The 25,220-nt window shown below is 43.6% G+C and overlaps 1 protein-coding gene across 4 annotated transcripts in view; it reads right to left on the minus strand.

The window, feature by feature from the left end:
• axdnd1 (axonemal dynein light chain domain containing 1) overlaps nucleotides 1–25,220 on the minus strand; it is a 209,007-nt gene that overhangs the window by 162,724 nt on the left and 21,063 nt on the right. For all 4 annotated transcript variants that reach the window (XR_015077655.1, XM_085982558.1, XM_085982557.1 and 1 more), the window contains exons 6-12: nucleotides 21,802–21,922; nucleotides 18,272–18,360; nucleotides 17,666–17,722; nucleotides 14,436–14,550; nucleotides 10,202–10,323; nucleotides 2,354–2,494; nucleotides 488–592 (exon numbers count right to left, since the gene is read on the minus strand). Coding sequence is in view for 3 of the 4 variants with exons in the window: in XM_085982558.1 (XP_085838684.1) it covers nucleotides 488–592; nucleotides 2,354–2,494; nucleotides 10,202–10,323; nucleotides 14,436–14,550; nucleotides 17,666–17,722; nucleotides 18,272–18,360; nucleotides 21,802–21,922 (750 nt within the window). In the remaining variant the exon portion in view is untranslated. The remainder of the gene's footprint in view (nucleotides 1–487; nucleotides 593–2,353; nucleotides 2,495–10,201; nucleotides 10,324–14,435; nucleotides 14,551–17,665; nucleotides 17,723–18,271; nucleotides 18,361–21,801; nucleotides 21,923–25,220) is intronic.

Consider the following 25,220-nt stretch of genomic DNA (forward strand, 5'->3'; position numbering starts at 1 on the left):
GTTTCTCCCTATTTACTCTATCAAAACCCCTCATAATTTTGAACACTTTTATTGAATCTCCCCTTAACCTTCTCTGGTCTAAGGAGAACAATGCCAGCTTCTCTAGTCTTTCCATATAACTCAAAATATGTCAATATTTCCAACAACTTAATATCAAGCAGACCAAAACCTTTATTTTCAGCCCCCAATATAAACTCCACTCCCTTGCCACGGACACAATTCTCCTCCCCAGTCATTTGCTCAGGTTGAAGTAGGCCATCATCAAGGCTGCTTTTTTCCCTGTCTCCACAATAATACATATCTCCACAACAATACATGCCTCCACCCCACTGCCCCTGAAACCCTGAGCCATATTTTGTTTCCAGTAGACTTAATTTCTCTAAAATCTTCCTTGCTGGAATCCCATCGTCAAATTTACAGATTTCATAGTGCTTCTTTTTAATCTACCACTTATCTGAGTATCAGTATCAGAACACTGCAGACTCACTTGGCATTTTTCTGGGCATCAATCAGTGCATTACTTAGCTCCTCCTGTGTTTTCTCTATGGTCCTTGTCGCCCTGCGGTCACGTTCTCGAAGTTCACCAAGTTCACTGGAAACAAGACAAAGAGTTGACATATTCCACGTGATCGGAGATAAGAGAGCTAATTACAGTCTGTAGGACCAGGTCACTTCAAAGCATTCTGCCTGTACACCTATGCTAAATGTCCACTTTAGCATTTTAAAAGATCCATGCCTCCCAAAATGTATCGCCCATTTTCAATACCTGGGAACCAAATGACTCAGATGTCACTACTTTCTAATTTACAGTAAAAATTTTCATGTTCAAATGTGATACAAGTGCCAGATATTTCCCAGGCTTTATCCTTGGTCTGTGCTGAGTTAGCTGATGTCAGTTGAGATGGCAGGGAAACTACTATAGACCCTAGTGTCCATGGGCTGGGGGAAATCAGCTTGAATTCTTTGCCCTGATCACCGTCCCATTGATTCCTGCTGAAAGTACACGTACAGGTGTCAGAGGAGGATAGGATCAGTAACAGATCAGCTGCCTGTTATACACCTCGCCGGATTCTACTTTCCATTGAATGGAAAGGAAAATTGGGCAAAGTGTATAATGAGTGGCTGATCCACTGTTGCCAGTTTTCCTCCTGATAGTTAAAATCTATCCCTTTGACGCCCCCCGCCCCCCCATACATTCATTATCCATGCTCACACATGCAAAATGTTTATCTGGGCAAAATACCAGCACCCATGTAACAGTACATCAATGTAAGCCACGGCAGAAGTGGATATCAGGTAATTGCGCACCACCAGCCCTTGATTTTCCATCATTTATTTTAACAAGCATAAAATTGACGCTTAAATGTTTTAAGGTAGGAATGAGGAGGAATGGTGACAGTTACTGACATGCTGGTGCACATGGGGAGTGATGTTTTGAAGGGGCGAAAAGCAGTTTAGATTCCATTTTCTTGAGCACCATTCTCCCACAAAATGGTATTAGACCCTGTTCCCAATATGATCAGAACTCAACAACCTCTAAGATTTCAAAACCCCTCCTGATTTCTGCTGGACTTTAATATCTCCCTCCTTAGATTTCCTCCCCCTACTATCAAAACTCAGTGCACTGAGGGCTGTTGAACCATCCATAGTAAATGATTCACAATTATAACATAATCTGCAAGTTTATTAGATTATAACCAGTCATTGATTAGCAGCCAGCGTATCTTCTAAATAATGTGTCTTTTCCACAATATGATGACTGTGTCTCTGCTCTAGCACCTGTGTATTTTATTTTCCTTTGTCAATTTTTCCCCACCAACTTTCTCCCCTTCCTTCACTCCCTGAAGGCACTGACTCCTTGTTGGGTATGGTTTCATTGGCACCAGTTGATTTCCAGTAGATCATCCACCTAGCCAGTATTCACGTGCGAAACTTGAAATACGAAAAAGGTTGTTCAATTGTTGGGGGCATCACAGCCAAGTCCAATCTTGTTCCCACCCAACATCCACACACGTGCACCGTCGAGCAAAGGCTACTGGATAGGGACTAGGATGCAAACCCTGGCTGATTTCTCCCCCAATTGCCAAGTGCACAACTACTGTTGTACTGGCTGAGAGCAGCTAACTCAGCAACAACTGAGGTTCAAACTTGGGATTTTCCTGCTCTGTACGATCAGCTCCTCACTGGATAAACTTGCTGAGCCATCAGGTGTACTGCATCTATTTACTTCTTCAGTACTATTCTTGAGTTTCCATACAAATGGGAAATTCTTAATTAATTTGCAAACTGACTATTCTTGACATCCTGTAAAAAACAGATTTTCTGGATTGGCTCCATGATTAAAAATAATTACCTGTTAAGTTTTTCAACAGCATTCTGGAAGAAAAACAGCTCCACAATAAGTTGCCTGTCCAACACCCGTTGCATCATGATTTCATTGTGCACGCTACTTAGTTGGCGAGGAATGTAGTCCAATAAACTTACGTACCTTTCTCTGGGAGAAAAAGTAATCAAATTATTACAGCATTCTTCAAACAAAAACATTAATCAAAATCATTATACCTGCTTTTTGAAATTTGTTCTCTCCCTAGTTTTAATTCAATTTTCTTTATTCTGTCAATCTTTCTTTCCCTTCTACAACTGGGCAAACTCACAGACACATCACATGACATTCCCAGCCAAGTCTGTGTATGAGTGCTTTGTTCCCAGGTTTCTGCCAATTCCATCCTACAATCAGCCATTATTTTGTGTGCCATTGTGCCCCCAAGCAGTTGCTCTCCAATTTACCTTCCTTCCTCCTGGGTAATCAACTCAACTTGGCACCTCAGTTCATTAGTAAATACTATCTAAGAGTAAAAGACCAGAGTGAGATAGTGGCAGAGTTTGCACACTTTCCAGGAAATTTGTCCTTTGGGATCATTTGGCTCAATGTAAATTTTTGTCTGATAATGCTACTGTGAAGCTCCTTGGGATGTTTTCATATCTTAAATGGTGCGATGTAACTGCAAGTTGTTGTTGTCGCTATTTCCCAATTGTTCTTCGACTATCACATCAGTTATTGGCCCCACTTCATTCCCTTGAACTAAATCAAGTAATGGTTCTTTCCTTGTTGGATGAGAAATACACTTCAGTGCATTACTGAAGGTGTACTACATTGTTGGAGGTGCCATCTTTCAGAACAGAAATTAAACCAAGCCAGTACTCTCAGATGGATGTAAAAGATCCTGTGGCAATATTCAAAAGAACAGAGGAATTCTCCCAGTGTCCTGGCCAATATTTGCCCTTCAATCAATACCACCAAAAACATTATCTGATCATTATCTCACTGCTATTTTGGGGACGCTGCAGTGCACAAATTGGCTGCCATGTTTGCCTACATAACAGGCTCGAGGGGCTAAATGGCCTACTCCTGTTCCTATGTTCCTAACAGTGACTACACTGCGGAAGCAATTAATTGTCAGTAAAGCACGTTGGGATGTCCTGGGGATATGAAAGGTGTTATATCAGTGCAAGCTCTTTCTTTCTTTCTTTCTTTAAACCTTCTCTCCCGCACCAGCCAGCAGCCACATGTTTACCTTCTTCTTAAATTGTCCAGTGTTGACAGAGAGCAATCTAGAGATTATGGAGGAGAAATGTGTGTGTTTAGCGCCACACGTTCATGCCTAAAACGCCGTTCAGCATTTAACTGCCAGCTGATGGTGGTTCCAGCGGCGCACACCATATCCATCTTGCCGGTAGTGCTGCCACTAAACTTGATCACCGGGAACATCGCAATCACGACGTCAGTGAGTGTGCGACGCTCACTTGATGCCCGATCTCCCAACTTCGTTTTGGCCATTGAAGTTACCGACTGGAGAAAGCAATGACAGGTTGAGATGGCGTGCAGCAGCAGGAAGCCGGCTCCAGCGGCGCTATTTAAGAGGATCATCATCAATCATTTGCACCTGAAAGAGTTTTGAAATTTGAGTGGCTGTGTGCTACTTCCTGCAACTGCAAGAGTTTTCTTTAGTTATTTCAAGGTTATTTGGTATCAGGGAATGTTCTGGCAAGTAAAAAACTCCCTCATTATTTTTGAGATGCTTCAAACAACACTCACAAAGTCATGAAGGCTGTACTGGCAGTCAACCTCACCCACCAGGATCTATGGCGGAGGGAGCGGAGGCAGCGAGAAAGACGGAACATGTGTGCACAAAGAGGAGAAGGGCCATCAGGGCTCTCAACAGGTCGTCCGACATCACTTCTCCTACCTTCAATTAAGCGAGGAGCAGTGTATTAGGAGGTTTCACTTCTCCAAGGAGGTGGTCACAGAACTCTGCCACCTCCTGCAACCAGATCTCCAGCCTCAGACCAGGGTGACCATAGCTCTCCCAGTGGCAGTTAAGGTCACCGTTGCCCTCAATTTCTTCGACAATAGATCCTTCCAGTCTGCAGCAGGAGATATAGCTAACATCGCATAGTTCGTCATCCATCGTTGCATCTGGGAGATCAATGAGGCTCTCTACACCAGGAGCAGGGACTACATTAGCTTCCTGATCACCAGAGAGAAGCAGGATGAGTGTGCATGTGGCGTTGCCAGGATAGCGGGTTCCCCCATGGTGCAGGGCATCATCGACTGCACCCACGTGGCTTTGCGGGCAGCGTACAGCAATCCTGAGATCTTCCGTAACCGCAAAGGCTACCACTCACTTAATGTGCAGTTGGTGTGCAACCACAGACAGCGAATCCTCAATGTTAATGCCTGCTATTTTGGCAGCAGCCACGGTGCCTTCATACTGTGCCAGACTTGTGTGCCAGGACTCTTCCAGCCACCACATCAAGCTCGAGGGTGGCTGCTCGGAGACAAGGGCTATCAGCTCTCCACCTGGCTCATGACTCCCCTCCGCAACCCCAACACTAGTGCTCAGCACATATAATGAGAGCAATGATGCCACCAGGAACATCACTGAGCAGACCATCAGCCTACTGAAGCAATGGTTCCGCTGGCTTGACTGCTTGGGAGGAGCCCTCGAGTACTCGGCTGAGCGGGTGTCCCATTTCATGGCGGTCTGCTGCTTGCTCCACAACTTGGCCATTATGAGGGCGCAGCCCTTGCCACCAGGGATTGCAGACCACCTCAGGAGGAGGGGGAGGAGGATGAGGAGGAGGGGGTAAGGTGAAAGACGACAAGGAGGAGGAGGAATAGGAGGGATGGCAGAGGCAGCGAGACAATCGGCCTTCCCGACGGGCTGTCCGTGACCAGCTCATCAGACTCCGATCCGCATGAATGAAACCCCAGATCCCCGTAGCTCACCACATCCCCATCATACCATCCCTGTTTCATGCCATATCACAGCGTCCTCCTGGGCGCAAAGCTGAAATGAGAGACACCACAAAAGATTCCAAACACAATTAATAAATGTATCTATAAACATATCACACATATTACATGAATACTTTTTACTAATCACCCTTGTGCAAACCCTTAGTGCCTGTCATTCGTGTGCCTTTTCCTACTCGTGCTGCTACGCAGTGCGTCCCCAATGGCTGCAGCATGGCTGGTGGAAGGCTGCTGAGTTTCCGTGCGGGAGACTTCAGATGGCCTTTCAGGATAACCTCGACCAGCTCTGGACTGAGAAGACCCGGCTGTAGACTGCACCATCTCGGCATGTTCTACAGCAGTCTGGGTTGGAAGGCTGACAGGCAGCTGCAAGGGCAATGGCGGAGTGGCAGTGGTGGAGTAGGAACGCTGTCATCCTGAGAGAGGGCAGCAGTTTCCTGCTCCACAGACCTACTGCCACTCCCCCTGGAGCACAGATTGCTGGCCTGCTGCGACACCGTGAAAGCCCCGGTCGATGGTGGTAGACCCAGCCATGATGGCAGCAGTCAGAGCTTGGATGCTACCAAGCAGAGATTGCATGAGAGCAGACTGAGCTTCCGTTGCAGCACTAAGATGTTGGGTCACTTCTGCCTGAGCTGCAATGGAAGCTGTGCCATCGCTAATCATGTGCGCCATCACGTCTGGGTCGCCACGGTCTCTCTGGGTGTGCACCGTCATTTCCAGATTGGAAATCCTGGGCTCCATGCTCTGCGCAGAGCCTCATGCAATGTTGGAGGTGGACTCCTCCACACTCCTTGCCACTGCCGAGAGGCTCCCTGGCAGCCTTGCCATTGCACCTATCATTTCTGTGTGCATGCCCATCACCCTTCTTCTGAAGGCCTCCCTATCAAGATCCTCATCTGAGTCCTATGCAGCAGAACTCACGCGTGAGCTCGCCCTCCAGGGAGCTGGCCCCTCGAGCTACCCTTTTCCCCTGGCCTTGCTGCAGCCTCATGCCCAGTGCCTCACCCTGTGCAGATTCCGCTACTACATTAGCCTCTAAAGAACGCGTAGTGCTAGTATCTGAGCTGGTGTCTGCAAGTGACAGATGCAGCGACGCGGTCTCTTCTTCTTCCTCCTCTTCTCCTACCTCACTTTCTGCGGTGCCCTCCGGGACAGGCTGCTCAGGTGCTTGCTGATTATCTGAAAGCAGAAAGGCACAAGAGTCAGGTTATGGTGAGGGTAGCAGGGTGGGAAGGTAGAAATGCATGCATACAGCATGAGTAGCTTGAAAGTAAGAAAAGATTGTGGGCTGAGGGAGAAGTGGGATGTGAGAAGAAGGATTAGGAATGAACATATCGTTGTTGTCCCCAAGAAGGTCAACATCACCGGTGGCCACAGTGCCGATGACCTGGCGCCCAATGATCTGCAGCACTCTTGTCTCCAGCTGGCTCAGCTCTTCAATGTGGGCATGCTCCCACGCCCGGCCACTCCTGCTCCCGGTGATGATGCACCACCTTGGCCTGCAAGAGAAAGGGACGTGTGTGAGTGAGTGTGGTGCAATGTGTTTGGGTGATGTGCCTGCAATAATTGAATAGCTGTCATTGTGTGCAAGGCATGAGATGTGGGTGCAAGTGTTGATCGGTAGATATTGTTGGTGGGTGAGTGCTGAGGGTGTGGTGCATTGAACAGTGTGTGAAGCTTGTGGTACAGATGGTGGCATGTAGCATTTGTTGAAGCCTTCACTCACCCTGACCACCCATGTGAGGTCGTTAAATTTCTTCCTGCACTGGGTGTGGGTCTGGGGACCACAGTGCTGCCCATGATGTGGTGTGCTACCTCCCACCACACAGTGCAACAAACTTGTGGCAAGGGCTTCCTGCCAGTTGTCGGGTACTACCTGCCTTCTCTCCACCGCGAAAACCAATGCCTCCAGAGCTTCATCGGAGAACCTCCGGGCTCTCTCCCTAGGGCGATGATCTGCTATCAGGATTTGCAAAGAACTCTTCCTTCTCCGTGACCACCTTCTTATGGCTGTTGGGGCAGCTACACAGCCAACAAACAAGAATGAGGTGCTGCAGCATCAATGAACCTCCCCTTTAAGTAGTGATAAAAGCCTGTGACAATCATTACTTGCAATTAGACTGCCCCGATACAGGTCCAGTTTTTCATTGTAACGCCAACAAGCTTGAGTTTTTAGACTAGAATCACGATTGCAATCATTTTAATGAGGAGCACGAATTTTGCGCGCATCCTAGATGATTTTCAGGTGGCGCAGCTTAACCTTTTTTAGTCTAAACACTGCCTATTTCTTGGCTATAACAAATTTCTAGCACTGTCCATTTCTTGGCTATAACAAATTTCTAGCCCTATCACACTTAACATCTGGCAGTGTTTCTTTGCACACAATTCGAAAGTTAAAGAATCCATAATGTAGCACGATATATCTAGTAAACTGAAAGGGTTCTCGGTTTGACCTCTCGGCTTATTACATTTATCTCAATATTTGGCAAATAAAGGTGCACTCTGGGTTGTAGGGAGCTCAAGGTCACTAACAGAGTGGTCTGTCGTGCCAAACCCAAAGAAAATATCTACGGTAATAAAAATAATTGCTGCAACAAACTTGCCACTGTTACAAGGCAAGTTCACACGTGGTCAGTGTGAGCATAGACTATTGGGCTTCTGAGGAGAGTGGAGAGTGTGAATCCCTCTAATGATAGGCCCAATTGCCTATCCAAGCACAATTAAACTCGCACTTTTGGTGGTAAATTAATAAATCCTACACTCCGAGTGGATCACTGTGTTTGAAGGCAGTGCATGGCAGAGATATGGCAACAATATTGTAGCACCAATTCTCCAACATTGCTCCCTTCAAGCACTGCTCCCTACTGGGGGCACTGGATCAATGAATTTACCCTCTGGATCCAAGCAATTACGATGACCTTGTTTGCTGTAGTATTTATACACTACTGACGACAATGTCACTCTCAGGTCTTGCTGGATGAACAAGTATTTGTGTAGGCATCAATACAGAATAATCTTGTGATGTTTAATATGACTGACCAGATTTCCTTTCTAGTGATGGGGTGGGGGGAAGGAAGATCAGGGACGTCATGGGACCGGGGACGGAGAAGACTAGATCGGGGATGTCATGGGACCAGGGAGAGGGGTGGGGGTGGAGAAGAGAAGATCGGGGACGGCATGGGAACAGGGGTGTAGAGAAGAGAAGATCAGGGGTGTTGTGGGAATGGGGTGGGGGGGGTGGAGAAGAGACGATTGGGGAAGTCATGAGATGGGGGGGGGGGGGGGGGGTGTGAGGGTGGTTGGGAAGAACACATCACGGCCGGCCACCAGAGGATCGTGACCGGCCTCAAGATCATCGGTGGGGGAGGGAGGGAAGAACACATGGGGACAGCCACCGGAGGATTGTGGCCAACCTCAAGATCATCAGTAGGGGGAAGGAGGGAAGAACACATCAGGGCTGGCCACCAGAGGATTGTGGCCAGCCTCAAAATCATTGGGGAGAGGGATGGGTTAGGGTGAGGGACCCTGGATCCAGGAGGCAAGTGTAAAGGCACTTACCTCCTGGATGCAGCAGTCCCCGTCTTGCTGTAACTGTCGGGTTTTACTTAGTGTGGAAAGCCCGTCCAGCTGCAGTTAAAAACAAAATGGAGGTTAAAGAGGCTTCCAGCCTCATTGTAATATTTAAATCGACATCCCGCCTCCTGATAGCAGGTTGGCTGCCTGTCCCATCCAGCCTCCGTTAAAACCAGAAGTGCGTGCGTTGGAGGCAGGTTCAGGTCAGGAATCCAGTTTATAACAATTGAACTACCCCCATGCTCCAAACCCATTCGTTTTTTTAGGTTAACATTCCCCCCATTGTGTTCATTAGCCCCTATTTTGACTGGGAGCAGAAATTGGGTAGGTGGGAGGGGTAAGGTGAGCGATAAGCTCCCCTTGAGCTCGGCAGCACGAGGCCCATGCAATTTCAAATCCCAGGCCTCACCTGCATGCCATTGGTCAGCTTCCCACCTGTTTCACACAGGAAGTAGTAAATAACTGCAGAGCTAGATGAGTGTGGAATTTCAGGTGGCCAGAGGAACAGTCACCAGCAACCAGGTAAATTGTGGGGATGGATTTTCAGGGAGGGTATCATGGGATGGATGAAGTGTAGAGCCCAGGGCAGGGGAAACCTAAACTGCTGCTCCTCCCAATCCCGCAGGAAATTTTAAAAACTTTTTTTTAATTACCTGTTTGGGCCTCCTCTAGCTCTGGATCCTCTTCCCGCAGTCTTCACTTGGCAGGAAAGCCACAATGGCTTCCCCACTCAGGCCATAGTAAACATTGCAGTCGGGACCGATGGCATCATCAGACCCCAATCTGTATATTTAAAGAAGGACCCCCACTGGCTTCTAGTGGGTGAGCAGGTTAAAATAGAAGACAGCGGAACTAGTACAGGACTTAGCAGGCAAGTCACCTGGCTGATTTTGTCAAGGATTAAAATTAGCCAACTGCCACAGTTATTTATCACTATGTACCCTTTCATTATGGGGAGGAATGCCTATCTGAGCCATAAATTAATTTTTTTCCCCCCACTGTGTTACACGCTTTACTATTACTTTAAAAGAAAATATCAAATCTAGTTTACAAATTAAATAGCAGCAGCATTCTTACAGCTGCAATCTGATTGGTTGTTTGATTATGTATTACCAATAATGTACCAGTGCTACAGAAAAACAAAACTGAGCTCAAGTGCATATTTTTGCTTGTGTCCCACAGCCCACAAATAACATAAGCAATGCACAATGAACACACATTTACCACATGCTAAGCAATGTAGGCTATAAAATTTAGGAGGAAGTAATAATTAGTAGACTACAGCAACCACCTATAGCAATGACGGACCTGATTTTGGCAAGAAGCTCTCCTCGCTCTGCACAATCCACACTGATCTGACGGATAAGCTCATGGAACACAATGTTATAAATGTCTTGCTCCTTTTTCACCAGGTCCAGCAAATGATGCATCTGTCCAAATGGATATCACAACAATGTAGTTGGAAAATGGAGTTAAACAGATGGTGAATATGTGGAGTCCATTCAATTAATAAAATGATACCAACATCTTGACTGATCCAGCCACCCAATCTAACGTTATTTAAACAATCGTGAAGGTTTACTAAAAGCAACATGGTATAGAAATGTTTATTTTGAGTAATTTAGTTGAAGACCCATAATGCTGCAAAGAATAGAGAGAAAACATAAGAGCATAAGAAATAGGAGTTGGAGTCGGCCATTCGGCTTTCGAGTCTGCTCCGCCATTCAACAAGATCATGGCTGATCAGCTACCTCAACTCCACCTTCCCGCACTATCCCCAAATCCCTCAATTCCCAAATATTTATCGACCTCTGCCTTGAATATACTCAATGACTGAGCATCCACAGCTCTCTGGGATAGAGAATGCCAAAGATTCACAACCCTTTGAGTGAAGAAATTTCTCCTCATCTCAGTCCTAAATGGCCGACCCCTTATTCTGAGACTGTGACCCCGTGTTCTAGATTCCCCAACCAAGGGAAACATTTTCCCAGCATTAACCCTGTCAAGCCCTTGAGAATTTTATATATTTCAATTAGATCACCTCTCATTCTTCTAAATTCTAGAGAATATAGGCCTAGTCTACTCAATCTCTACTCATAGGGCAATCCCCTCATCCCAGGAACTAGGTTAGTGAACCTTCGTTGCACTCCCTCTAAGGCAAGTATGTCTTTCCTTAGGTCAGGAGACCAGAACTGTACACAGTATTCCAGGTGTGGTCTCACCAATGCCCTGTATAATTGTAGTAAGACTTCTTTACTCTTATACTCTAATCCCTTTGTAACAAAAGCTAACATACCATTTGCTTTCCATATTGCTTGCTGTACCTGCATGTTAACTTTCTGCGATTCATGTACAAGGACACCCAGGTCCCGCTGAATGCAAACAATTCCCAGTCTCTCACTATTCAAAAAATATTTTGCTTTTTTGCTTTCCCTACCAAAGTGGATAACTTCACACTTACCCACATTGTATTCCATTTGCCATGTTCTTGCCCACTCAGTCAACCTGTCTATATCTCTCTGCAGCCTCTTTGCATCCTCCTCACAGCTTACTTTCCCACCTAACTTTGTATCATCAGCAAACTTGGATACATTACACTCAGTCCCTTCATCTAAGTCATTAATATAGATTGTAAATAGCTGAGGCCCAAATACTGATCCTTGCAGTACCGTTAGTTACAGCCTGCCAACTCGAAAAAGTCCCATTTATTCCTACTTTGCCCTGCTGCCAAATCTCTGCTCATACTCCCCTGGAGCAGATGACAGAGTAGTGCAATAAAAACATCTCTGGGAGCTTTCTAAAAGCTAAAGCTCCCTCAGGAAACAGAAACATAAAAAAAATACAGAACTAGGGAGTAAATTGCAGGTGTTACTAGCATTGTAAGTAGGGTGGAAAGCAAGCCTCTGTTGGGCAGTTCATCCTAATGGTGCAGTTAAGCCAAAACTGTGCCACGTTGCAATTCTTTGTAAAATTAATTGCTATTGATCTCCTTTATAGTATTGGAAATAAAAGTATGAAGGAATCTTGCTCTTTAAGGTTATACATGCAATGGGTAATTCCCCATTCCCAGTAGGGAAATGTCGTTTAAAGGCAGCACAAGTCGGATACAGGGTTACAACATTACAGCAATGATTCTCTGATCATAGCTCCCACTTGAAGCATAGGAATGAAGAATTAGCCCTATGCTATGAATATCAACAAGACCAGTAATACTAATCGCTGGGAAAACAAAACAAAAAAATATATAAAATCAAGTTTAGTGTATAACAGAGCCTTGAAGAAAGATTCTTTCTTTTTGTTTTTTTTCAATTACTCTCACGTCTCCCTGGTGACACACTACATCCCTGGTTGAGAATGGAAGCGGAGGCCAGGCCTCCACCATGCTGCTGCATCACTAGCTGCTGGGAGGTGTGCAAGGCCATACAGACTCAACACCTCCTCACTACTGCATGGCAGAGATTTGTAACTCTTCACGTGGGGTGCTGTGGACACTAACACTTGTTGATGTGCGTTCAACATATTGTGCTATATTGCCATGGATTTTGGTCTCTGTTTTTATATTTGCAGTGATTTTAAGTTTAATAGTAGTGTAACAAATTGATTTTTTCTTGGTCTAATGTTAGTTTGGTAGTTGTTCCTTAAACCTAGTCAAAATGCATGTGGACTTTTGCAGCCAACTAAAGCAGGCCTGTCTTGCTGCAGTGGTTAGAAGGTTCATCTGTTACAGGTTTGAGAGAGAGAGAGAGAGAGAGAGAGGAGAGAGAGAGAGAGAGAGGAGAGAGAGAGAGAGAGATAATTCAAACTTTTACAATGATGTGTAATTGATTCTGTTTATAACTGACATTTTGGAATTTGAGAGAGCAGATATTCAAAATCCATAAATCCCAGTCAACTCTTTTCCAGGGTATAAAAAATAATGTTCTCTTTAAATCAAAGGCCACTGGAAAATCCCATGTGGAGAGGCAGTTTGAAATCTAGAAGAAGCAACCTATCAATACTACAGCCCCCACCCCACCCCTGAAATCTCTGAGCTTCTCCAATTCTGGCCTCTTGCACATTCCCAATTTTAATCGTTCCACCATTGGCAGCCACACCTTCAGCTGCCTAGGCCGTAAGCTCTGGAATTCCCTCCCTAAACCTCTCCACCTCTCTCTCCTCCTTTAAGATGCTCCTTAAAACTTACCTCTTTGACCAAGCTATTGGTCACCTGTCCTAATATCTCCTTATGTGGCTTGGTGTCAAATTTTGTTTGATAAAGCTCTTGTGAAGCACCTTGGGATGTTTAACTACATTAAAGACGCTATATAAATGCAAATTACTGTTGTTGTAGTAGGTTTGATATTCCTGAAAGAAAGCAAAAGCCCTTTCTATTTACAGGTTAGGTACAAAGAATTGGCTTAGTTCTTAGAATTGTGTTCTTTTTATTATGTTGTCTCCTTGATGGGTTAGGTGGTAGGTTGTCTATTGTAGAAAAATAACTGCATTATGTGACTGTTTCTTGTGTGCTTGGTCATCTTTTGTAAAATAAATTAATTTAATGCTTTTAAACTTAAAACGAGTTGATGTGATGCGGTATCATTTTTGAATACTGGAGTGAGATCTTATGAAGGCATAAGACAATCCAGTAGCTAAAAGGAATTATCAGACAAGTGTACTGCTCATTTCCAGGGTATGCGATCAAAAGCTTAACTAGCTCCTAAGGCAAGGACAGACACCATCAAAAGTATGGGGAGTTGAGACTCACCCATGAGAGTGATCCAAGAGCTGAAGGTAAGTAGGTTAGTAAAGACCTAAAAATGCAACAAATAGGTAGCGGTTAATTATTAATGTTATAGAGGATGGGACCTGAAGGGGAACAATCCAGTGATGTGTGCGTGAATAAGTGGGCGTGAGAGAGAATGGCCTAGAAATTCGATTGCATAGCACCTGTTGCATGGGTGCTCCGGATGCCGTTTTGGGTCGAAAATGGCATCTGAGCAGCGCGCGCACAATTCTGGTGCGGGTTGCGCCAGACGCCATCTTGGTGAGGGCGCTGGGAACGTGCATCAGAAGTATGTAGAGTAGGCAGATCATGACCTCAATCAGCATGCAATGCTGATTTGATGCCAGCGCTGACATTTTCATCCTCAACGCTAGTAACGCCCTGTGTTAACCTCGCACAGCTGAACATGTGTTCAGCAGCTGCAAGGACTCTCTCGCAACGATATTTAAAGGGATCATCAACCACTTTCAGGTCACTTGCTGATTAATTTCCACTGGCTCTGTGTGTGTGTGAAGGAGTAATTATCTTGTACCATATTAATGGGAGACTCATTCCAGGATTTTTAGATCTTATCTCACAACTCAAGACGTAACATTTGGTATATACATAAGTCATCATAAAGTTATTAGATTTTTCTACTTAATCTAGCTTTAGCAGAGTAGCATCCCAATCTTTACTGGTATTTAACCTTATAAAAAGAGTAATGACATTTCCCATGCATGTTTCTACTTCTTGTGTCACAGTTACAGAACCACTATTTCTAAATCGTTCTCACAGTACCTGAGTTTCTCCTTTTAATTCCTGTTTGTCATCGTCATCATTAAACCCAACCTTTGCCAGCATTGCGTCCATCACTTGAGACAGCTGAATGGCCTCGACTCTCCTACTGGGTTTCCTGGCAATATAGATACAATAACCAAATTACATAATTATATCGGAACAGCAGTTTAGTTTCTTTTGAGTGGTGGTGACTTTTTTGCTCATCGGGGTGACGGATGTCAGCGATGGCAAATGCAATGATTTGCCATCCAGTGTCACAATCTAAGATTTCCAACTGAGGTACAGAGCATACTAAGCATGCCTCTGTATTTTGGGGGAAGGAGTTTGATAAAGAACAATAAAGATGTTAGAGTGAATTACAAGGAAGGAAAAATCAATTGAGTGATTTTTATGATAATGCGATCCATGAGAATGAAGCTTGTAAGGTTTCTGAACATCAGCAAAACCCTGAGATCAATTACTACCGTGTAATTCAGTCATCTCTTATTCTTTGATTAAGATTTCTCACCTCTGGGTTGGTGGTGGGCAATTTTCCAATAGACGCTCCCAGTATTTGCCAGGATCGCTGAAGGGGAAAATCTCACCAGTATCTAACAATGCTGAGATCATCAATTTCCAGTAGGGGACAGGGTTTAGTCAGTTAGGAATTTGGTTGAGGACTGATTGCAAGTTCAACAAATTTTGTATTATATAATTTCTCTGGCCCAACATTGATCATGACCCTCAACAAGTATTTTTGAATGAATATATTTAAGAGTGTTGGTTGGTCAGACCAACAATGGGAAATTAATAATTCCACAGACTGCCATTCCTGGTTACTTGAGTGTAATCCTCCAAGCTTATTGATGTCAACTGGGATGGCAATAAGGACACTACAATTTTCCTCAGGGTAGGAAGGATAGGGAAAAATTAGCAAGGGGTCCCACTCCCGATCCTCAGCAAACTGGGAAGTTTGTGTTTGTGTATATCAAGTGAGGGATTCGACTCAGTTGTGATAACAACTACTGATTGAATGGCCTGCCAACACTCACCCTCTAGGTCTGCACATAAAATGGCCATTTGGACAAAGTGCTAGAGATCATCGCCATCCATAGAACCATAACTCAGCATGAAGACACAGAAAATTGGAGGGGTAAACTGGTTTTGTCTGCCAATACAGTAGCAGAGTGCATTAGGACGATAACACATTACCTCCGACTTCGCAATGCTGTGTGCCGGCAGCACATGTACCAATGAGATAAATGTGGCATGCATTATTGGACACACAGGCCTTAAGCTTGCTGACTGCACGAAGTGCAGCGTGCACGCAATAACTTAGCAAGAAAAAGCCAGGGAAGCAGAGGGCAAGCACATGCATTCATGATAAATATATTTTAATCAGTTATTCCCTCCAACCCATAACCCTGTTTCAGCACTAAGAAAGCACTGCTAATTTTTAGCAAGCATAGGTTCCTTTTCTTTTCTAATGGCCTTAATTACATTTGAGGAAATATGTGGAAAACTGGGGCCAGCTATGGGAATGGAAGCTCTTATTTCATCATGACACAAGTGAGAGAAGACTCACAGTCCACAAAGAGGACAGAAACAATTAATATAGATATGAATATAATTAACATTAATATAAATATGTTTGCGGTGACCCATATTTACCGTCTATTTATTGTGCTAAAGTACCAGGTCTTCAAAGGGCCAACAATTGTGAGGGTTTACTCAACAGCGGGCCCTGGTTATCAGACTCGCAGCTCTGTTTTTTCTTGGAAATAAATGAAAGGCTTAAGACAGGCTTCCAAGGCAACAGTACCTTTGAAGTCTAATCGACAATCCTGTAGCCAGAAGCTGTTTGAAACTGGGTATAGGTATGGCAATCTTATATTCGTTCACCTGTTCTCCTCTTGCTGTAACATTTTATGGGCAGACGTTAACACAAGACTCTGAGCTGCCTTTCTCATATAAGCATTTCACCAAGTACTATAGTGAACTGCTAAAGTACAGGTGATTTTTATTGTCTTGAAAGAGATGCTGAGTTATGGGATTTATAGTAATCTAGCTAAAATCTACTTTAAAAATATCCTATTTCTTAATAAACTTGATTTGCAGTTTTAAGCTTAAGCTTTAGGTTTTTAACTACACTTAGTCAGTGTAGTATTTGTCATCAGTCAGAGAAATCTCAGATTGTATGACAAGATCCCGTACCATTTCAGGTGCCTATCTTAGGAACATAGGAAAATATGAGGTCAGAAAGGATCATGCAGTCCATCTAGCCAGTTCCAAAATCTAATACTTCTCAATCATCCACTCTTTCCGATATCTGTCCAGTTCTCCCTCAATTTTTTTTTACATACTAACCTCCTTGGGCAGTCCATCCAATATATTAAGAAACTTAAATACTTGAATAATATCGCCCTGAGCCTTCCCTTCACCAGAGTAAGTAAGCCTAGGTTCCTCAACCTCTCCTCGTAGCTCAGATGCCTTAAGCTAGTTAGCAGTTTGGTTACCCTTTTCAACACCGCCTCCAATGTCTAAATGTCCTTGCTGTGGTACAAGGCAATAATTGTACATGGTACTCCAAATCTGGCTGTACCAGTGCCTTGTACAAACTCATCTAACAGTGCTGTCCTATTCAATTACCTTCGCTTATTCCTCACACCCTCAAAATCAGCTTTTCTCACGGTGAATGCTTCTATTGTGCACATTCTCCTTTTCTTCCTCAGCCTAACCTTAAACTCCACCATATTATGGTCACCTTTATTGGGCTGAGTTCTAATGTTCCAGACAGACAAATAGTCTGCCAACACTCACCATCTAGGCTCACACATAAGAATGGCCACCTGGTTAAGGTACTGTGGGACACTGGCACTAACAGAACTTGCACCAACAATGTCACCACCAGGAGTCAAAACCTTCAGGACAGGAGGATGAGGGGAGAAACTTGACCAAAAAAGAGACCATATTGGTGAATAATCAAAAAGCTGCCAGGACCTCTGGCATTGTACTGCAGAAAGAGTCAGGAGAGATTGGAGAAGACTAAAAAATGCATAAAATGTAATTAGTGTAAAAGGACATTGTGACAGACAGTGAAATTGCAATAGCTGTTAGAAGAAAGAAGTAAAACAAATGTATTTCCAAACTACAGTGAAATTCAGAGACTTTAAAAACAGGCTCCAGATCTTTGTAAGAGTTTCATTAAACACATTGATTTATTCAAGGAGTCGGTGAATGCAACTACTCACATGGATGGAAATAGCCTCAGTTTCTTCTCATGGTCCTGCAGCAGGGTTGTGTACTTACTACAAGAAAGATTAGACACAGATCATTAGGTACTCTGGTGGATTATTTCGGGATAACATTATGCATTAGAGGGGTGAATAGGTGACCTCGTGCTCCTTGGAGAGAGGCACACTCACAAGGTTAAAGAATCAGGGCTACAGTGTTGTAGCCTTATTTAGAACCATACTCCCAACAAACTATTGTTAATTTTTCGTTTATATTACCATAGCGACACAGTAAATTAGAGCTTCAATGTGCTGTACTATGAAGTGTAGGTTGTGGGTTGATACCCAATGACATGCCACAAGGCATAGCATTCTCAACCATGCCATTGTGAAGAGGTGTTAGGCAGAAGTCAGGTACTTTGTTTTTAACAGGGAAGAGAAATTAGGAAAAGGGAATGTCTAAAATTGCTGTCACAGATTTCCTAGCAACCAATCATACTCATAGCCCATCAAATCCCATGGCCTGGAGTCTCTCAGTCTATCATGTTATGTAACACATGAAAAAAAACATTCACTTCTAAGCAAAAGCAGCACTTCATGTCAAAGATTTAAAGGGTTACTCACTCCTCATAGTATTCCAATCCCAGGACTCCCTTGTTCTTCACAATGTGGTACTCATCTGGTATCAGGCTCTCAGGCACATCCAACTGCTTCTGTTGAGGGAAATAATGACTCTCAATGTCAGCACTATAAGCTAAAAGCATTAATTACTCAGTCCAGTACTCAGAGACCACAGCACACAAACATCACAAAAGGATATCTCAACCCAATGATATAAGAACATAAGAACCTAAGAAATAGGAGCAGGAGTAGGCCAATCGGCCCCTCGACCCTGCTCCGCCATTCAATAAGATCATGGCTGATCTGATCCTAACCGCCAATCCACTATCACAGAACCATCTCCTGAATCTAACAGAATTAGACACACGAAACAAAAGCAGGATCAGGCTACATGGCCCCTGGGCCCGCTCCGCTACCCACAGGGCCATGACCGATCCGAACCTAGACTCATGTCCAAATTCCTGCCCGTTCCCCATAACCCTTTACTTCTAGGAAACTGTCTATTTCTGTTTTAAATTTATGTAATGATGTAGCTTCTACAGCTTTTTGGGGCAGCATATTCCATGGACCTACCACCCTCTGAGTGAAGTAGTTCCTCCTCATCTCAGTTTTGAAAAAGCAGCCCCTTATTCTAAGACTATGCCCCGAGTTCTAGTTTCACCCATCATCGGGAACATCCTCCCCGCATCCACCCGATCCAACCCCTTCACAATCTTGCCTTGCCTCGCAACTTTCTGCCTTTGAGGCACACCAATCAATCAATCAGCCTTACTTATGAGGAGTTCCACCAGCCCCATAGAGACACTAACAGGAATGTGGAGTGGAGCTCCTAACCAAACACATAGTTGAATAAATCCCCAAGATATCTGTATTTGAATTAAATGGTTTTGGCCCTCCCTCAGACATTAGGCACAGACAAACTGATAAAATCTGTAACAACTTTATCAATTTAAGCCGGAACATAATTTGTATGTGAAGCTGGTTCTTAACCTGTTGTGTAAAATTCTTAACCTGTTGTAACAAAATTAAAGACATTTTAAGCAAAAATACTTCATTTGCAGGGTGAAACATACAGTACATTACAATAATCCTTATTGCAGGATAACCGAGATCTATCCAGGCACCTGAAGAACAGCTTCAACATTCCAGTGGTGTGCTTGATGATTGTGTTCAGCTGGTGTTCTTGGAAACTGCAGAGGTATCATGGCTTCTGAATAGAGCCATGCTCACTCAGGAGCCACCTTGAGACTTCAGTTTCTCAGTCAAATAGTGGCAGGAGATTGATTGACTTAAACGTAAAAGATCCCATGGCTCTACTTCAAACAGCAGGGGAGTTCTCCTCAGTGTCCTGGCCAATATTTATCCCTCAACCAACATCACTAAAATACATCATAACATTACTGCTTGTGGAACTTGCTGTGCGCAAATTGGCTGCTGCGTTTCCTACATTACAACAGTGACTACACTTCAAAAGTACTTCACTGGCTATAAAGCGCTTTAGAACATCCTAACGTCATGAAATGCGTTAAATAAACACAAGCCTTTCTTTCTTTAGGACTTTTTAGAATCCTGCCACTTTGAAAAATTGCGCAATTCTCTCATGCGACTGTTAGTAGACCATGGGGAAGGAGGTAATTTGTTTGTTCAAACAAACTGCACATGGGTCATTTCCTTTAAATATCTATGAACAACTGTTTGGCTTTGTTATTAATGTCCACAGTTGCAGCCTGGAATGAGCCTAAAGCATAAAAGTTAAGGGAAGTTGTGACCTCGACACCCACTGGCAGTGATGTGCCTATGGAGGAGCTTGGCTGCAGGTCAGCTTGGAGCGTATGGCACAAATCTTTCACAGCATTCCTTGTAAATTGAAGTCTCCAGAAATAATGCTAATATCAGTTGGAAAATATAGGCTAATATCTACAGGAGCAAACCAGTGTATAATAAATTCCAAACAGTAGAAAGATTTGACCAACATATAGATGGAAGGTTGTAAAATGCAAAATTAAACTAAATTAAAGTGGGTGGATGACATTTCGTCCTTATTCATTAAAAAGAATGGTGTACTTGTTTAAAGGAATAATCATTCTGAAATCTTGGGTCAAAAATGTATCACTACATTTTGGGTTGTTTAAAAAGAAATACTGGCCCATATTTTGCAGCCCCGACAGATGCGTATGTGGTGCGTACGCACCCATAAGGGCCGTGTAAGTTCCGGGTTTTCACGCATGAATCATATGCACGAAAACCTGGAACTTGCGATCTGTCAGGAATCTTCTTGACAGATTATCTGCGTCTACAGGAAAAGGGCATCTGCAGGCAGCTAAGGCCTGCTTTTACCAGCATAAGAGTTTAAATGAATATTTTTTTTTAAATTAATTCGCTTAAGGGATCTGGGCGTCGCTGGCAAGGCCAGCATTTACATACATACAGAATCCCCATAAGCATGAATAAGCATGATCCCCTTCTTTCATTAGTTGGGCTGGCCCACTTGATCCCGGGGCGCTTGCGAACCACATGCACCTCTGGGATACGTGGGCCTCTAAACATGTCTACGTATCGAGGCCCAGGAGCGCCAGTCTCCGTGAATCCAGGACCATCAGGTAGGTTCGTATGTTTTTTGCTGTTTGGAGGCATCCGTCCGCGGGAAGCCTCTGACTGCAAATTCAGGCCCACTAGTACTATTTATTTTTTCTTAATTTCTTTCTCTCTTTGTTGACTCCTTCCTGGGATACGCTTCCACGGGCACCAGGCTTCCTCTCATGCCTGTGAGTGTCCATTATTTATGTTTGGGACTTGACAATGAATTCAACTGCAAGGAACATTACTCAGAAACTCTAACCTTGCCCTTTACTCGGCACCTACATATGTACACTTGATAGTGATTAGAAGAAGGAACCTTGGAGCATTTTCACCTTCCTGGCACTGAAGTACTGAGGCCAAATGCTGCAGTACTCCTACCATTGCCTTAGCTGAGATTAGCTAACTCAGCATAGATCAGGGAATGTTTAGCATTTCTCTAATATTTGAAAATTAATCTAGAAGCAAGGAACTTTTTGTGACTTTTCCATTCTTACAAAAGGGGTCTTGACAATGACATTCACTTTTTAAAGGGGCATAATCTTCATGAATTTTTGTTAGCAAACCCTTCATTTTTTTTTTTAAACAAGGTGACAATTCATGGTAAGCGTGATTCCAAGGGTGGCATCAACATTCCAGTAACTCCCTCTTTAAAGGTGTCCATGTGGTGGAACTCCCTCTTTCAAAAAGCTCAAGATGGGATGATTCCCTCTTTTAACTGAATCCTGATGGTGACGGTCCCTCTTTTATGTGGTAATGTGTAATACAAGTAAAGGCCTCGAACAGAAATGTTGTTTCTCATATCAGGAAATTTTATTTGAGAAATCCAAAATTGAAATAAAGTCACATCGGTGCCGCGTTGTGCCAGAGATACTTAAATACGGTTAACTGGAAATAAAACATAATAAACTTTGCCACTAAACCATTCAGTCTCTCAATATCTATAATTTACTCACTGTGGCAGGTTTTATTTCAAGCTGAGCCCGAACAGCGCTCTTGTCCATGGCTGTTGATACAGGAGGCATCAACGGCACGGGACATTTGGAATATACGGCATCACATAAGAAGGAGATATCCCTGCGTTAAGGTTGGGAAGGATGAAAATCATTACACAATTCTCAAAGAAAAGCACAAAGGAAAAAAAATCCAAATATACCATTTTTGTAAATAAAAAGGCTCATCTACCCTGTGCTGAGGACAGCAAAAGACCTATTGCTAAAAATTTTAATTGTTTGGTTTTTATGATCCTTAGTTAGGCTACAACTTGACAAAACATCTCCTTTAAACTCTAGCTAAAGTGATCTCCGCCTTTCTGCCGATCTAAAATGTTGTCTTTGACATACAGTGATAAACTGATTTTACAGCAGTAAGAGTCCCACCTCCCAGTAGTGTTCCCACAACCTTTTCTTTACTGAGAGATTGAAAGCAGAAGGGTTTGTTTACAAAAGCAAATGGAGCAGACAGGAAGAGAAACTCGGGCACCTGCAGAAGAGGGAGATGTACAAGAAGTGAGCAGAGCCAGCAGAAGCAAGAGGAAATCAAAAACTTGGAAGGCGTCAGGAGAATGGCTCAGGAGCTTGGGGGACTCCAAACAAGAAGGGCATCATAAGAGTGATGCAGGCGATTAAATATGCAAAGAAAACAATAATGAGTATAGGTAAGGCCTTGTAGTGGTTATGTTACTGGACTAGTAATCCAGAGTCCTGGACTATAATTTAAAGAACGCGAGTTCAAATGACAGTTTGTAAATTTGAGTTCAATTTTATTAAAAACAAAATAAATCTGGAATAAAAAGCTGGTAAAAGTAACCATAAAGCTGCCAGGTTGTCATAAAAATCTAACCAGTCCACTAATGTCCTTTAGGGAAGGAAACCTGTCATCCTTACCTGATCTGGCCTACATGTGGCTCCAGTCTCACACCAACGAGGTTGACTCTTAACTGATTTCTGAACAGCTGAGATTTTTTAAATTCGTTTATGGGATGTGGGCGTCGCTGGCAAGGCCAGCATTTATTGCCCATCCCCTAATTGCCCTTGAGAAGATGGTGGTGAGCCGCCTTCTTGAACCGCTGCAGTGCGTCTGGTGAAGATACTCCCACAGTGCGGTTAGGTAGGGAGTTCCAGGAATTTGACCCAGCGACGATGAAGGAATGGCGATATACTTCTAAGTCAGAATGGTGTGTGACTTGGAGGAGAACTTGCAGGTGGTGGTGTTCCCATGCGCCTGCTGCCCTTGTCCTTCTAGGTGGAAGAGGTCGCAGGTTTGGGAGGTGCTGCCGAAGAAGCATAGAACATAGAAAAATAGGAGCAGGAGTAGGCCATTTGGCCCTTTGAGCCTGCTCCGCCATTCAATATGATCATGGCTGATCGTCTATCTCAATACCATATTCCCGCTCTCTACCCATACCCCTTGACGCCTTTTGTATCTAGAAATCTATCTATCTCATTCTTAACTATATTCAGTGACTTAGCCTCCACAGCCGTCTGTGGTAGAGAATTCCATAGGTTCACCACATTCTGAGTGAAGAATTTTCTCCTCATCTCAGTCCTAAATGTCCTACCCCGTATCCTGAGACTGTGACCCCTCATTCTAGAGTCCCCAGCCAAGGGAAACATCCTCCCTGCATCCAGTTTGTCTAGCCCTGTCAGAAGTTTATACGTTTCAATGAGATCCCCTCTCATTCTTCTAAACTCTAGTGAATACAGGCCTTGTCGACCCAATCTCTCCTCATGCGACAGTCCTGCCATTCCAGGAATCAATCTGGTGAACCTTCGCTGCACTCCCTCTATGGCAAGTATATCCTTTCTTAGGTAAGGACACTAAAACTGCACACTGTACTCCAGGTGTGGTCTCACCAAGGCCCTGTATAACTGTAGTAAGACATCCTTGCTCCTGTACTCAAATCCTCTTGCAATGAAGGCCAATATACCATGTGCCTTCCGAACTGCTTGCTGCACCTGCATGTTTGCTTTCAGTGACTGGTGTACAAGGACTCCCAGGTCCCTTTGTACATCAACATTTCCCAATCTATCACCATTTAAATAATACTCTGCCTTTCTGTTTTTCCTACCGAAGTGGATAACTTCACATTTATCCACATTATACTGCATCTGCCATGTATTTGCCCACTCACTCAACTTGTCCAAATCACCTTGAAGCATCTTTGCATCCTCCTCACAACTCACAATCCCACCTAGCTTTGTGTTGTCAGCAAACTTGGAAATATTACATTTGGTTCCCTCATTGATATATATTGTGAATAGCTGAGGCCCAAGCACCGATCCCTATGGTACCTCACTAGTCACTGCCTGCCACCCCAAAAAAAGACCCATTTATTCCTACTCCCTGTTTCCTGTCTGTTAACCAATTTTCAATCCATGCCAGTATATTACCCCCAATCCTATATGCTTTAATTTTGCACACTAACCTCTTATGTGGGACTTTATCAAAGGCCTTCTGAAAATCCAAATACACCACATCCACTGGTTCTCCCTTATCTATTCTACCAGTTACATCCTCAAAAAACTCCAGTAGGTTTGTCAAATACGATTTCCCTTTCATAAATCCATGTTGACTTTGTCTAATCCCGTTGATATTTTCTAAGTGTCCTGTTATCACATCCTTTATAACAGACTCTAGCATTTTCCCTACTACTGATGTTAGGCTAACCGGTCTGTAGTTCCCTGTTTTCTCTCTCCCTCCTTTCTTAAATAGTGGGGTTACATTTGCCACCCTCCAATCCGCAGGAACTGTTCCATAATCTATAGAATTTTGGAAGATGACAACCAATGCATCCACTATTTCTATGGCTACCTCTTTTAGTACTCTGGGATGCAGATTATTCGGCCCTGGGGATTTATCGGCTTTCAGTCCCATTAATTTCTCCAGCACGATTTTTTTACTAATACTAATTTCCTTTAATTTCTCCTTCTCACTAGACCCTTGGTTCATTAGCATTTCTGGGAAGTTATTTGTGTCCTCTTCCGTGAAGACAGAACCACAGTTGAAATGCAGTGGCGGACATTTAAGGAGATATTTTATAACTCTCAACAAAAATATATTCCAGTGAGAAAGAAAGACTTTAAGAGAAGGGAGCACTATCCGTGGCTAACTAAGGAAGTAAAGGATAATATCAAATTGAAAACGAAGGCATACAATGTTGCCAAGATTGGTGGGAGGTCAGAGGATTGGGAAATTTTTAAAAACCAGCAAAGGATGACTAAAAAAATAATAAGAGAGAGAAGATGAATTACGAGAGTAAACTAGCAAGAAATATTAAAACAGAAAGTAAGAGCTTCTACAGGTATATAAAAAGGAAGAGAGTAGCTAAAGTAAACGTTGGCCCCTTAGAAGATGAGAATGGGGAATTAATAAT

This window comes from Somniosus microcephalus, chromosome 3 (genome assembly GCF_052327205.1).
Source record: "Somniosus microcephalus isolate GS21.2 chromosome 3, FLI_Smic_1.0, whole genome shotgun sequence".
Taxonomy (NCBI): Eukaryota; Metazoa; Chordata; class Chondrichthyes; order Squaliformes; family Somniosidae; genus Somniosus; species Somniosus microcephalus.